Raw genomic sequence first — 17,869 nt, 5'->3', positions numbered from 1 at the left:
GCCCTGGAGGACCTGTCCTGTCCTGGGTTGAATGGACATTGTGTAATGCTTCATTTCCAGTGTGGTGGCGCTGCAGGGAAATCGAACACTTATTGCCATATTTCCCCACAGATTACAGCTGATCACTGGGAACCCCAGCAGGAGGACAGTTTGTGGTTAGCTTATTGTCAAGGGTCTCCTCTAATGAATAGGGATGATCCAAAGTGGAAAACTTCTTTAATATGGGGTTGTGTGGTGTGCACAGGCAATTTTGAAATAACCCTATTGGGGAACATTAATGGGGTCCTCAGTATTCAGAGTGGCGACAAAAAGCATCTGTTGCTTTGGAGGACCTGTCATGTCCATATATTACACAGACAACCTATTAGTACTAAAGAGAAATATGTAATGCTTCAGTTCCCCTTTGGTGGCGCTGTAGGGAAATTGAATACCTTCTCCACAGATTACAGCTGATCACGGGGGATACCCTGCAATTGACTGAAATATCATGGTGGACAATTCTTTTAAGAACCAGACTATGTACAGGTTCTTTTAAAAAAATTAGCATATTGTGATAAAGTTCATTATTTTCTGTAATGTACTGATAAACATTAGACTTTCATATATTTTAGATTCATTACACACAACTGAAGTAGTTCAAGCCTTTTCTTGTTTTAATATTGATGATTTTGGCATACAGCTCATGAAAACCCAAAATTCCTATCTCAAAAAATTAGCATATCATGAAAAGGTTCTCTAAACGAGCTATTAACCTAATCATCTGAATCAACTAATTAACTCTAAACACCTGCAAAAGATTCCTGAGGCTTTTAAAAACTCCCAGCCTGGTTCATTACTCAAAACCGCAATCATGGGTAAGACTGCCGACCTGACTGCTGTCCAGAAGGCCATCATTGACACCCTCAAGCAAGAGGGTAAGACACAGAAAGAAATTTCTGAACGAATAGGCTGTTCCCAGAGTGCTGTATCAAGGCACCTCAGTGGGAAGTCTGTGGGAAGGAAAAAGTGTGGCAGAAAACGCTGCACAACGAGAAGAGGTGACCGGACCCTGAGGAAGATTGTGGAGAAGGACCAATTCCAGACCTTGGGGGACCTGCGGAAGCAGTGTACTGAGTCTGGAGTAGAAACATCCAGAGCCACCGTGTACAGGCGTGTGCAGGAAATGGGCTACAGGTGCCGCATTCCCCAGGTCAAGCCACTTTTGAACCAGAAACAGCGGCAGAAGCGCCTGACCTGGGCTACAGAGAAGCAGCACTGGACTGTTGCTCAGTGGTCCAAAGTACTTTTTTCGGATGAAAGCAAATTTTGCATGTCATTCGGAAATCAAGGTGCCAGAGTCTGGAGGAAGACTGGGGAGTGGGAAATGCCAAAATGCCTGAAGTCCAGTGTCAAGTACCCACAGTCAGTGATGGTCTGGGGTGCCATGTCAGCTGCTGGTGTTGGTCCACTGTGTTTTATCAAGGGCAGGATCAATGCAGCTAGCTATCAGGAGATTTTGGAGCACTTCATGCTTCCATCTGCTGAAAAGCTTTATGGAGATGAAGATTTCATTTTTCACCACTGGTAAATGGTTTACTGACCATGGTATTACTGTGTTCAATTGGCCTGCCAACTCTCCTGACCTGAACCCCATAGAGAATCTGTGGGATATTGGGAAGAGAAAGTTGAGAGACGCAAGACCCAACACTCTGGATGAGCTTAAGGCCGCTATCGAAGCATCCTGGGCCTCCATAACACCTCAGCAGTGCCACAGGCTGATTGCCTCCATGCCACGCCGCATTGAAGCAGTCATTTCTGCAAAAGGATTCCCGACCAAGTATTGAGTGCATAACTGAACTTAATTATTTGAAGGTTGACTTTTTTTGTATTAAAAATACTTTTCTTTTATTGGTCGGATGAAATATGCTAATTTTTTTAGATAGGAATTTGGGGTTTTCATGAGCTGTATGCCAAAATCATCAATATTAAAACAAGAAAAGGCTTGAACTACTTCAGTTGTGTGTAATGAATCTAAAATATATGAAAGTCTAATGTTTATCAGTACATTACAGAAAATAATGAACTTTATCACAATATGCTAATTTTTTGAAAAGAACCTGTATGACCAGCATAACTGTTCTTACCAACAATACATCAACTGCCTACTTTTTAAACAGGCGACATAAAACAGCCCCGGTAGGATAGAATAATACCTATATATCTAGAGACGAGTGCACACCAGATCATATTTTCCGATGCTACACATTAATATAGCTCTGCTGTGCAATGTTCTCATAGATGTCCTCCCACAGTCCAGATTAATTGGTTTTCATTAAAATGACCATACTGTAGCTAGGGTAAGGGTATTGCCATGATTGATGCACTGAGGCAGGGTCTGGTACTGGACATTTTTAAAAGCTATAGCTTACTCTATATGCGAGGCCCAACATCACAGTATAACCTCCCTGATGCCTTATAGAGAATGTCATCTCTATTAAAGAGGTTCTCTGGGAATTTAGAAAATGAAAATACTTAAATATTACTTTATTGTAAATACACTGCTCAAAAAAATAAAGGAAACAGTTAAACAACACAATGTAACTCCAAGTCAATCACACTTCTGTGAAATCAAACTGTCCACTTAGGAAGCAACACTGAGTGACAATCAATTTCACATGCTGTTGTGCAAATGGGATAGACAACAGGTGGAAATTATAGGCAATTAGCAAGACACCCCCAATAAAGAAGTGGTTCTGCAGGTGGTAACCACAGACCACTTCTCAGTTCCTATGCTTCCTGGCTGATGTTTTGGTCACTTTTGAATGCTGGCGGTGCTTTCACTCTAGTGGTAGCATGAGACGGAGTCTACAACCCACACAAGTGGCTCAGGTAGTGCAGCTTATCCAGGATGGCACATCAATGCGAGCTGTGGCAAGAAGGTTTGCTGTGTCTGTCAGCGTAGTGTCCAGAGCATGGAGGCGCTACCAGGAGACAGGCCAGTACATCAGGAGACGTGGAGGAGGCCGTAGTAGGGCAACAACCCAGCAGCAGGACCGCTACCTCTGCCGTTGTGCAAGGAGGAACAGAAGGAGCACTGCCAGAGCCCTGCAAAATGACCTCCAGCAGGCCACAAATGTGCATGTGTCTGCTCAAACGGTCAGAAACAGACTCCATGAGGGTGATATGAGGGCCCGACGTCCACAGGTGGGGGTTGTGCTTACAGCCCAACACCGTGCAGGACGTTTGGCATTTGCCAGAGAACACCAAGATTGGCAAATTCGCCACTGGCGCCCTGTGCTCTTCACAGATGAAAGCAGGTTCACACTGAGCACATGTGACAGATGTGACAGAGTCTGGAGACGCCGTGGAGAACATTCTGCTGCCTGCAACATCCTCCAGCATGACCGGTTTGGCATTGGGTCAGTAATGGTGTGGGGTGGCATTTCTTTGGAGGGCCGCACTGCCCTCCATGTGCTTGCCAGAGGTAGCCTGACTGCCATTAGGTACCGAGATGAGATCCTCAGACCCCTTGTGAGACCATATGCTGGTGCGGTTGGCCCTGGGTTCCTCCTAATGCAAGACAATGCTAGACCTCATGTGGCTGGAGTGTGTCAGCAGTTCCTGCAAGACGAAGGCATTGATGCTATGGACTGGCCCGCCCGTTCCCCAGACCTGAATCCAATTGAGCACATCTGGGACATCATGTCTCGCTCTATCCACCAACGTCACGTTGCACCACAGACTGTCCAGGAGTTGGCAGATGCTTTAGTCCAGGTCTGGGAAGAGATCCCTCAGGAGACCATCCGCCACCTCATCAGGAGCATGCACAGGCGTTGTAGGGAGGTCATACAGGCACGTGGAGGCCACACACACTACTGAGCCTCATTTTGACTTGTTTTAAGGACATTACATCAAAGTTGGATCAGCCTGTAGTGTGTTTTTCCACTTTAATTTTGAGTGTGACTCCAAATCCAGACCTCCATGGATTAAAAAATTTGATTTCCATTTTTTTATTTTTGTGCGATTTTGTTGTCAGCACATTCAACTATGTAAAGAACAAAGTATTTCAGAAAAATATTTTATTAATTCAGATCTAGGATGTGTTATTTTTGTGTTCCCTTTTTTTTTGAGCAGTGTATATTCCCAAATACCTTTCATTATTTTTTAATGGCTCATTTAGTTTAGGGAGCAATCATTAAGAGAAACAAAATGGCCACCGTCCTATTAATACACACAAAACCTGTCCTAATCACACAGGAGGACATATTACTTCCGAGCACTGAGGTAAAAGAGCCGCCTCATCCTCCTCTCCTATTTGTCAGGGCTTATGATCCTGAATGCAGATTATAAGAACTTTAACTGAATCTCTGTGGGAATGGAGTCCATGAGGAGACATGAAGTACAGAGAGGACAGACTCTCTTATAGCCAGTATAAGACCTGTTTCACACTAACGGTAAACAGATCTGACAGGCTATTCCGGCCAGGAACAGCCTGTCGGATCCGTCCTTTCCGGGGTGCAGCCGTGCGTTGCCGGCAATCCATACGGCCCCATTGACTATAATGGTGTCTGGCAAAGATCCAGCAGCAACCCGGCAAATATGCTGAACGAAAACTGCTGGAACAGCCTGTAGGACCTGTTTACCGTCAGTGTGAAACAGCCCTAAACTCCTCTTATAGTACAGTATTAGTAATCTTATAGCACAGTATATTCCCCTTTTATGAGACAGTATCATTCCTCTTATAGTACAGTATCATCCCCTCTTATAGCACAGTACCACTCCTCTTATAGAAAGGTATTTCTGCTCATAACATAGTATTGCCACCACTTACAAGAGAGTATTATTCCTCTTATAGCACAATATCATTCTCTCTTACAGCACATTATCGCCTCCTCTTATAGCACAGTGTTACTCCTCTTATAGCACAGTATCACCCCTCATAGCAAAGTATCACTATTCTTATGGCACAGTATCACTAACACTTACAGCAGAGTATTATTCCGCTTATAGTATTGTTGAGGATGTCATAATATTAATAGGTGAAGCCATTACAACATGGCGCTGGCACCTAGATGTTTACATTGTTTACATACCAAAGTTTGTAAAATAATGCACAATGCGCAGATGCCAAGTGTTATCTCTTTTCTTGTTTTTGTATTTTAGCCAATGAAACTATGGCATGAGCCTCAGTAGAGGAACGCCCTCTGTGATGATATAAAAACTGCTTAAAGGGGTTGTCTCATCATGGACAATGGGGCAATATCGCTAGGATATGCCCCCATTGTCTTATAGGTGCGGATCCCACCGCTAGGACCCGCACCTATATCGAGAACGGAGCCCCACAAGTGAAGGAGGGTGCACTGCGCATGCGCAGCCGCCCTCCATTCATTTTCTATGGGGCCGGCTAAAATAGCCGAGTGCTGGCTCGGCTATTTCCGTCGGCCCCATAGAAATGAATGGGAGCGAGGGCCTGCGCATGCGCGGTACACTCCTATTCACTTTTATGGGGAGCCGGCTTGGTGGTGGCCGGACCGGAGTCCTCCAGCCACCACCTTGCGAGGCTCCGTTCTCGATATAGGTGCGGGTCTCAGTGGTGGGACCCGCACCTATAAGACAATGGGGGCATATCCTAGCGATATGCCCCCATTGTCCATGATGAGACAACCCCTTTAATTTCCTGTAATGAGTTCTGCTTTGATACTTGGTATCAGTGTGATCCTTCCGTGCATGATTAACTAACAGTTTGTAATTTGAAGCAGACAGTCAATATGCTAGCACAGCTTGTGTGCATTCAAAACAGTATCATCCACCCTCACAGTACAGCATCACTCCACTTATTGCACAAGATCATCCTCTCCTACAGTACAGTATTATTTCCTCTTATAGTACAGTATCACTTCTCTAGTAGCACAGTATGATCCCCTCTTATGACACAATATCACTCCTCTTATTGCACATTATCATCCCCACTTATAGCACTACTCCAATAGCACAGTATTATCCCCTCATATGGCACAGTATCACTACTCCAATAGCACAATATTATCCCCTCATAGTATCACTACTCCAATAGCACAATATTATCCCCTCATATGGCACAGTATCATTACTCCAATAACACAATATTATCCCCTCATAGTATCACTACTCCAATAGCACAGTATTATCCCCTCATATGGCACAGTATCATTACTCCAATAACACAATATTATCCCCTCATAGTTTCACTACTCCAATAGAACAGTATTATCCCCTCTTATGACACAATATCACTCCTCTTATTGCACAGTACCATCCTCTGTTATAGCACTGTATCACTACTCCAATAACACAGTATTATCCCCTCATAGTATCACTACTCCAATAGCACAGTATCATCTCCTTTTACAACAGAGTATCAATACTCCAATAACACAGTATTATCCCCTTTTATATCCAGGGGCAGACTGGGAACTCCGGGAATTAAGAAAATGAAAATACTTGAATATTACTTTATTATAAATATATTCTCAAATACCTTTCATTATTTATAATGGCTCGTTTTGTCTGGGGAGCAATCATCAGGAGAAACAAAATGGCCGCTGTCCCATTAGTTCACATAAAACCTGTCCTGATCACACATGAGGGGACAAGTTACTTTACAACACTGATGTAAAGAGCTGTCTCCTCCTCCTCCTCCTCTCTACTTGTCAGGGTTTATGACCCTGAATACAGATGATAAGAACTTTAGCCGAATCTCTGTGGAATTTAGTTCATGAGGAGACATGAAGTACAGAGAGGACAGACAGGATAGGCTGTGGTAATGTGTTGCTGTGGTAATGGAGGCTGCATACAAGAGCCACACCTCACCCTCCTCTCATGTCTCCTCATCATCTCCATTCCCACAGAGATTCACTTGTATTCAGGATCATGATTCCTGACAAGTGGAGCAGTCAGGAGGATGAGGCAGCACTATGGCTCATTATGGTGAAGTAACTTGTCCTGCTGTGTGATTAGGACAGGTTTTGTGTGTACTAATAGGACGGCGGCCATTTTATTTCTCCTAATGATTGCTCCCCAGACAAAACAAGCCATTCTATGTAATGAAAGGTGTTTGTGAATATAGTTATTATAAAATAATGTTTAAGTATTTAAATTTTTTTAATTTCCGGTAGCCCTGGGAAAAAATAAATAAAAGTGGCCCCAATGTTGTAAATGGGTCCAAATTGACAAAAGGCTGGGGTATCACAAGTAGAAGAGGCCAATACAGGTTGGCAGGGTGAGTAATACCACAGTACCACACAGAATACCCGACTGGAAGCTGTCCCTCTGTGGTGGCCATCAACAACTGTCACGGTCTGTCCTCCTCCTTCAATTTGCTCTAATAAAGATATGGAGCAGGCGGCTTAGAAGAGATGTGGGCCACAGCACCAGGCCAGCCCTACCTTCTGCATGCTGACTGGACTTGTGCCCCCTGAGGTATGTACCCGGCTAGCGGCAGTGAGGAGCGCTCAGTTGGCCCTGTTTGCATCGGCCAACTGGGAAAATTCCCTGTAGGGTCCATGGCCAGTCCGCCCTTCCTTATAACACAGTATCACTACTCCAATAGCACAGTATCATCTCCTCTTATAACACACGATAGCCTGGGGGGCCCAACGCCGACCCAAACACCCACAAACTACGGCGGGGCACGGGAGCGCACAGTTTCCTGCCCCGCCGCCGTCCGCCGATCACCGCCATAGGCTTCAGGCCTAGTAAGCCTGAAGCCTATGCGGCAGTAAAATTCCGGTGCAGGCGGGGGCGTGATTACGTCATAGCGCGCGCCCGTGCCCGGACGCCTGCACCATCAACGAGTGAGCGCCGACTGGGACACAGGTAAGTATTAGCTTTTCTTTTTTTTTCTTTTTTGTGTGCCAACTTTGGGGGGACATTACTGGGGGGCACAGGAGAATATCACTGAAGGGACAGTGGGGGGAGAACTACTACGTGGGGGCAAATTACTAGTGTGGGGGAAATTAGTACTCTGGGGGCAGTGTGGGGGACAATTAATACTGTGGGGGCAAATTACTACCATGGGGGGAATTAATACTGTGGGGGCAGTGTGGAGAAATTAATACTGTGGGGGGCAAATTACATAATGGATGGCAGTGTCGGGGAAAATTATCTAATAGGGGGCAGTGTGGGGGGTTATTACTTGATGGGGGCAGTGTGGGGGGCAAATTACTTAATGAAGGGGGGCAGTGTGAAGGCAAATTACTTAATGGATGGCAGTGTGGGGGCAAATTACTATATGGATGGCAGTGTTGGGGCAAATTACTTAATGGATGGCAGTGTCAGGGTAAATGATCTAATGGGGGGCAGTGTGTGGGTTATTACTTGATGGGGGCAGTGTGGGGGGCAAATTACTTTGTGGGGGGAATTACTACATGGGGGCAGTGTGGAAGAAATTACTGTATGGGGCAGTGTGGGGGAAATTACTATGTGGGGGCAGTGTGGGGGAAATTACTATATGGGGGCAGTGTGGGGGAAATTACTATGTGGGGGCAGTGTGGGGGAAATTACTATGTGGGGGCAGAGTGGGGGTGTTTCTATTAGGGGACATTATTTTTGGGGACACTATACAGGCATTATTACCTGGAGCACAATATAGGGTGTTATTATTACTGGGGGCACTCTAGGGGACATTATAATTGCTGTAGACACTATAGGGACCTTTGGGGTAATTTATCAAACTGGTGTAAAGTAGAACTGGGTTAGTTACCCATAGCAACAGATTCCACCTTTCATTTTTGACAGCTCCTTTGGAAAATGAAAGGTGGAATCTGATTGGTTTCTATGAGCCAGTTGTACTTTACACCAGTTTGACAAATGACCCCAATTATTAGAAATCTAACATGTCTGTGTAACAAACTCTGTAGAGACGAGATGGGGCTGAAAGAATTAGTCATGGCGGTCTGGGTCAGACGGAGGAGAAGAGGAAAGAGAAGGTCTACATGACAGGAGATGTCACTGGATGTAACAGGTATGTGGTGCTGTATTCTCCTACATGTAGAGCTGGTTCACTACTGTGACCTGCATCTCATCTTCTCCTCCAAGTCTTTTTTTAATCATAATCCTATGTATTTTAAATTTGGCAACTAAAATTTTTATTTGTCACCTGCAGTCCTATGTAACAGCCCAGATAACAGTGATAGCTTTCTGTGTGCAGATAATGTAGTAGATGTTCCATGCAGTCCTATGTAACACCCCACATAACACAATAGTTCACTGCTATGTGGGGTGTTACATAGGACTGCAGGTAACATCTATGACATCTGTACTCAGAGAGTTATGAGATGGTGGGGGTCTGACTCCTGGCTGTTTGAGGAGACCGCGATGTCCCAGTGAGCGCCGCAGCCTCTTTGCTCCTTACCAAGCACAGCTCTGTCCATTTGATAGCACTGCGCTTGGTATTACAGATCAGACCCAATCACTCAGATGGGACAGAGCTGAACCTAGACCATGTGAACGATGTCCTATGGCCTAGGAAGAGACTGTGACGCCTACGAAGCACCGCAGCCTCTTCATACAGAAAAAAACTAAAAGTAAAATGGAAGGTGGGGGGGCCTGAATTGGGTAGACAGCCCCGGGCCTATCATGCACTTAATCAGCCCCTGATAGTGGTGACAATGTATCACGGCACTGTCAGGTGTATATTAGTTTTTGCAGCACCTGATACAAATATATACCTGCCTAGCAGCAACATCTCCATAGTATCTGTATACTAATATTGACAATGTGAAACATGTATACGTAGAAAAAAAAAACACTCACCAACAAAAACTAACAGCGAGAGAATCAAATAATAAAAGAGCTGCAGTGAGGTCAGCAGGAGGGTGCTCATACTGTACGCTCACACCTCACCCCGGACACACCTGAAGAACTTTGCACCCTTCCTCTGAACGGCTCAAATCTAGAGATAGTGAGCAATTAAACCGGGGAGGGTGCTGCCACCACCTTGTACCTACAGGATGGCACATACTACCCGTCACAAAGAGATCATGGAACCCTGTGTAGACAGATGGGTAGGCATTGCAGCCTGGGATTGTCAGATGATGTCACCACGCCTGTTACGAGGGATGTTTGTTTAATTACCTAGTGACCTTCGCTAGAAAGGTGTGTAGTTAACCCTTCGCTTTTAGGAAGAATGTTTCGTATTCATATTTTTGCTGCTGAGCTGAATCATTGGGCATACTCAGATCTCATAGGGCCCCGTAGCAAAAACCTATTGCCTAGCCCTAGTGATATTTATGACAAATTAACTTTTTTATTTAATTATATGTAGGATTTTTTTTTATTAAAAAAAGAAAGTTGAGCTTCATCTCACCCACTTTATCTGACTTCTATGTTAGGTGCTTTAAAAATATGGTGCTCATTCTGAACATCATAATTCTCTATGTATTGTCACCAGACAACTTGCATAAATGCATCGATAAATCTCCCCTCATATAGATCTAAATCTCCTGTTTCACTAAATACAGAACATGGTAAAACAGGCTGCCTGCAGCCACCACTAGGGGGAGCTGAGGCAAAAGGATTTCATGCAGTTACTATTAAAATTTATGGAAGCTGTAAAAAAATATTTTGCCCTGAGCTCCCCTTGACAATAAGCACTAGTTGCAAAATGCTATGGATCTGGGTTGGAAACAGAGAAGTTCAGCGCCAGGCCCCCGTCTCCAAGGCCCTTTAGTCATAGTGGACTCCCTCTGAGTCCTTGATCAGGGGAGTTATCTGATTGCCTGATTGGATTCGGGAAGGAATGTTTTTCCCCTTAAGTGGGGAAAATTGGCTTCTACTTCACATTTTTTTTTTTTTGCCTTTCTCTGGATCAACTTGCAGGATAACAGCCTGAACTGGATGGACAAATGTCTTTTTTTTCGGCCCTTTAAACTATGTTACTATGTATCCTTACTGATAGGGAAGGTAAGACGTTCTCTAACCAAATCCACCATATCACTGCGCTTGGACATCAGCTCCACGCATGGAGGGGAGAACAAAGCACTGACCCCTGCAGAAAACAGGAAAACACATTGAGACCAGTTAATGGTTAATACACATGACACTGCCCATATCTGCATTATCGCCCTGATACACAAACCCTCCTGCTTGAATATGTCTGGCTCATCAACAGGCTTATGTAAAACTGTTTGATTTTTATCTAGTTCTCCCAATCCTTAGGCTGCGTTCACACATTGTGGCCGCAGTCGCAAAAAAAAGCTGCATTTTTTTTACTTAGTCTTCAAAAACTGACCATTTTGCAGCATGCATGTAGATTGAATGTGATTTTCGTTAACTTTGCCGCTGACCTTGCTGTTGGATCTCCAGGCTTTTTATAAGGCGATACGACTGGAATCGGTCAAGAAGTGTGTACAGAGCCGGTAGAGGGTCCAGAAGGACAGTAAAGGGATGGGTGTCCAGATAAACCTGTGAAAAAGCAAAAAAAAAAAAAAGCTTCTTACTCATTTTTCGCATATTACTAGTTACCTGTTGTAGACTAGACTACTGAACAAAATGGCTGCCATCTCCTTGAGTACATGATGCTCAATATTGGTATGTATGAACTTAATATTGACACAGTTATTTTCACCTTACTAATGTGTAGCTGTAGAAAAAAAAAAGTTGTGAGCCATTGTATGTCCACATTAGGCAATAGGTAGATGTATACACCCTTTACCAATACAACGTAGTCCTGCATGTGACTCACTCGTATCTTTAGCTTCCTCATTTCACCTGGTTTGAATATTATAAATTATTTCTTTTTTAATATATAGTATTACCTGAAGCCTCTGGACAAGGTGATGAGATGCCAGGTCCTGACCCGCTTCTATCAAGAGGTCTGTCAACTTATGAATAATGAGATCAAATGGCCCTTGGCTATTGAGACATTTGGTGAGGTCAACCTGAAGATGACACAACGCGAAAAAAATCTGGTGAGGCAGAGATGAGCATAATATAGATAATATGCATACAAATTTGAGTAACCATCTTGGACAGGTTTGGAGAAGAACCTTTTAAACCAACTGTTGGATTTCAGGTAGTTCTTTGCCAAAAGGCATTTGACCAAATAACCATTCATGGAAAAAATTTGACCAAATAATCATTAAAATGTTGAGCACCAACAGTCGAGTGTGGCTGAAGGCTCCAACTATGGACGGCCCTCCATGTTTAAGCTTTGAAGTGCCACCCATTTCCCAATGTCAACAAGACGTGGTTATCAAAAAGTAGGAGTGACATCATGTAAGAAAATAGACTTAATATAATGTATCACTGACATGTTGATTTAAAGATTCTGCTCGAATTCTGTGTACCACGACATTAACTTCTCACTGTCCTAGACATCTGGAAAGAGGAGTTGTATTTTAGAAGAATGATGCATCTTCACACCTATCATTGACCGTCTGTGTCATTGTTGAGGTATGTCAGATATGTATCAGAAAACACATTTCAAAGAAATACGAGTCTTTCCGTCTCTGTAAGGAGGAAACCCCAAGAGAAAATGTATAGACTTGACAATTAAGTATGGATGTCAGACTATCACACCATAACAGGAAGAGGAAATTCTTAAAAGTACTTACCTCTATAACATCATATCCATGATTCCTACAATACAGATACAAGACATCAGTTGAGGGCCTAAAATGGCATACATAGACCAGAGAGTCATTAAATTAAATGCAGTTTGTTATAGGTGAATGGATAGAGTATAGTATGATAATCCTTAGGAGGACATCATATCCCAAAGAGGATGAAGATGAAGTTTCTGTCATACTATTGGGATAACTGTGCACATGGTCACTGTTCTGCCATTAGCAACAATTGGTCTGCATATATGGCCATCTTCCAGCAACGGCAGTCTTGTCAAACAGGAGCTGAAGGCCAAGGAATCAAGGCTAAGGAACCATGAACCAACCTAGATGAAAGTTAATGAAATTCTTCAAATGCACAAAACAAGCCGGTGACTTTTTTTTAACTCAATAATCCATCATGTTGTAAAAAAAAATAATTATGAATATGACTTTGTAGAGTGAATTGTATTTGCAAGAAGGCTACAAATGCCATAATGTTGTCCTAGTGAATACACCTCCCATGTATTCATCTCATGATGTAGGTTAGTAGGTCACAGATGATATTGCGCAAACACAGGTTTTGGCCATAGATTGCAATAAACTGAATCAAAATTTAGAGAGATAAGTGGGGTAGACGGCTCTACTTTTCAAGCAAATGATAGAGGTGCAGGAGCTGCTAAATCTGACTCACCCAGTCAGAGTAGTGGAGATTGAGAAGTAAAGAGATAAGCAGGCCCACTCTTATATGGGTCAATCTATTTTAGTTTATTTATAGTATTTAAATAATGTTGTAATGATAGAATAATTTAAAAATATTTATTAAAAAGTATATAAATGCTGGTAGTAAAATATGAGATAAATAGGATCAATAGTCCAAAGATGAGAGTCAATGAAAATGTCCTTTGGAGTAAAAATAAACAATAAAAAGTAAAAAAAATAGATAATAGCCACTAGGTAAAAGATTGGATGCAATGGATGATGCGCCTTTTATAATAATGCTCCTGTTTGTAGGATAGTCTTTCATAAATCGAATGAAGATATGCGGTGATAGTCTCTGGTCTTGTATTGGACCAGGAATGGTCTTCTTTGAACTAAGACTTCAAGGTGTAAGGAATAGTATATATGTAGTACAAATAGCTGTATTATTGTACGGTACTGTGGGAAGAAAAGATGCTCTGTGCCTCAGTGCGGCGTCCCACACTGTCTCTGGCTGCAGAGATCACTTACCCACCAACCGGCGCTGTTGTGACAGATCCTCCAATGACGGTTGGCTGTTCCTGGGAGAATTTGCGGAGTCCAACACGATTTGGTGTAGTCTTCGGCGTACCTCGTGTTGCCTGGGGCGTCTGTAGTGTGACGCGGGTGGTCACGTGATCGCAATCTTTTCAATGTCTTTTCAGAGCGCTCCTTTTGGTATAGTTAAGATGGTACACCGTAGTTAGTGTTGTGACAATCCTTTATAGGCTTCTTAAACGTGTTTCGGGAGACTCTCCCTTCATCAGTAAGTAGAGGATTGTGATGACCCCAGATATACTTGCAAAAGGACAGTGGAGTTTAAGAAGAAGATATGCAGGAGACAGCGCTGCTGATGTCCATGTACCAGGACATCAGCAGCGCTGTCTCCTGCATATCTTCTTCTTAAACTCCACCGTCCTTTTGCAAGTATATCTGGGGTCATCACAATCCTCTACTTACTGATGAAGGGAGAGTCTCCCGAAACGCGTTTAAGAAGCCTATAGAGGATTGTCACAACACTAACTACGGTGTACCATCTTAACTATACCAAAAGGAGCGCTCTGAAAAGACATTGAAAAGATCGAGATCACGTGACCACCCGCGTCACACTACAGACGAGCGAACCACGCCCCCGGCGCCCCAGGCAACACGAGGTACGCCAAAGACTACACCAAATCGTGTTGGACTCCGCAAATTCTCCCAGGAACAGCCAACCGTCATTGGAGGATCTGTCACAACAGCGCCGGTTGGTGGGCGAGTGATCTCTGCAGCCAGAGACAGTGCGGGACGCCGCACTGAGGCACAGAGCATCTTTTCTTCCCACAGTACCGTACAATAATACAGCTATTTGTACTACATATATACTGTTCCTTACACCTTGAAGTCTTAGTTCAAAGAAGACCATTCCTGGTCCAATACAAGACCAGAGACTATCACCGCATATCTTCATTCGATTTATGAAAGACTATCCTACAAACAGGAGCATTATTATAAAAGGCGTATCATCCATTGCATCCAATCTTTTACCTAGTGGCTATTATCTATTTTTAATTTTTTACTTTTTATTGTTTTTTTTTTACTCCAAAGGACATTTTTATTGACTCATCTTTGGACTATTGATCCTATTTATCTCATATTTTACTACCAGCATTTATATACTTTTTAATATATATTTTTAAATTATTCTATCATTACAACATTATTTAAATACTATAAATAAATTAAAATAGATTGACCCATATAAGAGTGGGCCTGCTTATCTCTTTACTTCTGAATCAAAATTTAGACGAGGAGCTCAGCTATCATGGACTAGGTCCAATGTGAAACCAGGGTTTGTTTTCATTGAGCATGTCTGTTTGTTTGAATTACAAGTTATATGCCATCCTCAGAAAAGCTTACATTAATGTCAGACTTGTAAACAAACGCTGATCTTCTGTGGTTCCTGACAGATGACCTCGGGGCAAAATTTTAACACTTACTGTTATGTCTGAGCACTACATGCTTCTGTTCCATTCAATCCTATATTATCAGTAGTTGAATTCTCCCTAATTTGTGATGACCCCTTCTACACATCAGGTAAGGTGGCTTTGGCAGTAGTTAAAGTGATGGCCTATAAAGCTTTTGGCACTGGCAAGGCATATGGTGGTGGAAAATAAAGTTTCTGGCATTAGCATTAGTTAACATGGTGGAAGGGTATAAAGCTCTTGGCATTGGCAATGGTAAAGGTGGTGGTGGTAAGTAAAGCTTTTGGCAATGCCAATGGTTAAAGTGAAAGGTGGTAGTAGAATTTAAAGCTCTTGGAATTGGTGGTATATAAAGTAATATAAAGCTCTTGACAATTTACAATAGTTAAAGTCAGAGTGGGTATAAAGGTATAAAGTTCTTGGCAGCAGCAATGGTGAAGGTGGTGGCGGTAATATAAAGCTCTTGACAATTTACAATGGTTAAGGTCAGAGTGGGTATAAAGTTCTTGGCAGCAGCAATGGTGAAGGTGGCGGCGGTAATATAAAGCTCTTGGCCTTAGCAATGGTTAACGTGGTAGATAGTGGTGGGATTGAAAGTTCTTGGCATTGTCAATGGTTAAAGGGGTGGGTGGCAATAGGATATAAAGCTTTTGGCATTGGCAATGGTTAAAGAGGTGGGTGGTAGTAGGATATAAATCTCTTGGCATTGGCGATTTTTAAGGTGGTGGAGGTATTTTAAGCTTGTGGTATTAGCACTGATTAAGATGGTGGCTAGCGGTGGGATATAAAACTCTTGGCAATAACTAAAGTGGTGGTTGGTGAATGGATATAAAACTTTTGTGCACTGGTGATGGCTAAGGTAGTGGTGGGATATAAAGCTCTTATCATTGACAATGGTTGAGGTAGTGGTTGAATCTAAAGCTCTTGGTACTAACAATGGTTAAGGTAGTGGCGGGAGATAACGCTGTCGTCATTGACAATGGTTGTGGTGGTGGTCAGATATAAAGCTCTTGTCATTGACAATGGTTGAGGTGGTGGTTGGATATAAAGCTCTTGGTACTAACAATGGTTAAGGTAGTGGCGGGAGATAAAGCTCTCGTCATTGACAATGGTTGAGGTGGTGGTTTGATATAAAGCTCTTGTCATTGACAATCGTTGAGGTGGTTGTTGGATATAAAGCTCTTGGTACCAACACTGGTTAAGGTAGTGGCGGGAGATAAAGCTCTCGTCATTGACAATGGTTGAGGTGGTGGTCGGATATAAAGCTCTTGTCATTGACAATGGTTGAGGTGGTGGTTGGATATAAAGCTCTTGGCATTGGCAATGGTTGAGTATAAAGCTTTTGGCAATGGTTAAGGCAGTGGTGGGATATAAAGACTTTGCCACTGTTTAAGGTAGTGGTGTGATCCATAGCTCTTGGCACTGGCAGAAAGAAGGCATGAATATTCATCATTTTGTTTTATATAGCATTGCTGAATATACCAACGAGATCGTACATGGTGAACATCATCCATCCATGAAAATCAAGAGACAGAAAATCGGCATCATTATATGGAGATTTTCAGTATCTCTCTCTCAGCCATAATGAGCTCTTCTACCCATCGGGAGTCTTCATTTTCCTCAATACATGGTCTGATCCTCAAGAGATTTTGTAAAGGATCTTTTTATTAGATAAGGATGAAGCTCTTAAGCCTCACATGATGCACCTGTTATGGCGGTTGAGCTATTCACCTTTTTTACCTGATACATCAAGAATTGGATTTTTATATCTAAAGGGATCGTGCACTGACCATATACTGTTTACAGGGAATCCGACTGCTGGGATCCCGGGATCGTCCTTTATCTGAGCCTCAGTTTCCCTGCAGCGCCACCACAAGAGACTTTTTGTATTACACACTTCTCATTGAAATTGGCTTTCTTTTAAAGCCAAGTCACAGGCAAGCCGCAATTTCCATTAAAGTCAAAGGAGGAAAAGTCACGCACGACTTGTAACACAAAATCAGACATGCCTGAATTTTTTGCAGTAGCAGCATGACATTTGTCTATTGACAAACATTACATGAAATGTCGCACGACCCACATCGCCGTGCCCTTACGTAGGACTGCAGGTAAAACCAGTGCGTTGCCGTGATCAGATCTAATCACCATGCATTGCAATCCAGCTCTGTAAGGTTGAATAACCAACCCGTCTCTGCTAAATGAGTGTGCCTACTATATGCTATGTTTCAGATCCACTATGGCAGGTGTAATGTGTGCTGCATAGACGCTGGAATGCAGTACACAGGTAGATTACTGTTTCAGATCACTGTATACATTGTACATAGTCCGTGTCCTGTGCAAATACCAGTACAAATGAAATAGGACTGACCTGCAAAGTTCCTCGAATATGTCAAAATTAAGTTTTCTTCTCTTGTTCTCATTCAGATAGACTCCAATCCTCTTCCTCGTGTGCAGGGAAGGCATGATCTCCGCGCCTGCTATCAGCACCTACACTGTAAACTAGTTCACCCAGGTAGCACCGCTCTGCTCTAGTCACCTTTAACCTCCCAGCTGCATTCTGCCTGCTCGAATAGGATGGGTTCCGCAGTGGGGATGGCTGAGGGCAGT

At 43.0% G+C, this 17,869-nt stretch overlaps 1 protein-coding gene across 1 annotated transcript in view; it reads right to left on the bottom strand.

Moving 5' to 3' along the window:
• Positions 1-17,869, bottom strand: part of LOC120978272 (inositol-tetrakisphosphate 1-kinase-like) — a 25,614-nt gene extending 7,745 nt beyond the window's left edge. Inside the window, exons 1-5 of the mRNA XM_040406506.1 lie at positions 17,631-17,869; positions 12,573-12,597; positions 11,775-11,897; positions 11,304-11,421; positions 10,910-11,005 (exon numbers count right to left, since the gene is read on the bottom strand). Coding sequence (XP_040262440.1) covers positions 10,910-11,005; positions 11,304-11,421; positions 11,775-11,897; positions 12,573-12,597; positions 17,631-17,725 — 457 coding nt within the window. The 5' untranslated portion in view covers positions 17,726-17,869. The remainder of the gene's footprint in view (positions 1-10,909; positions 11,006-11,303; positions 11,422-11,774; positions 11,898-12,572; positions 12,598-17,630) is intronic.

This window comes from Bufo bufo, chromosome 8, assembly GCF_905171765.1.
Source record: "Bufo bufo chromosome 8, aBufBuf1.1, whole genome shotgun sequence".
NCBI lineage: Eukaryota > Metazoa > Chordata > Amphibia > Anura > Bufonidae > Bufo > Bufo bufo.
The sequence above is the reverse complement of the archived record's forward strand: the minus strand, read 5'-3'. Positions and strand labels throughout refer to the sequence as shown.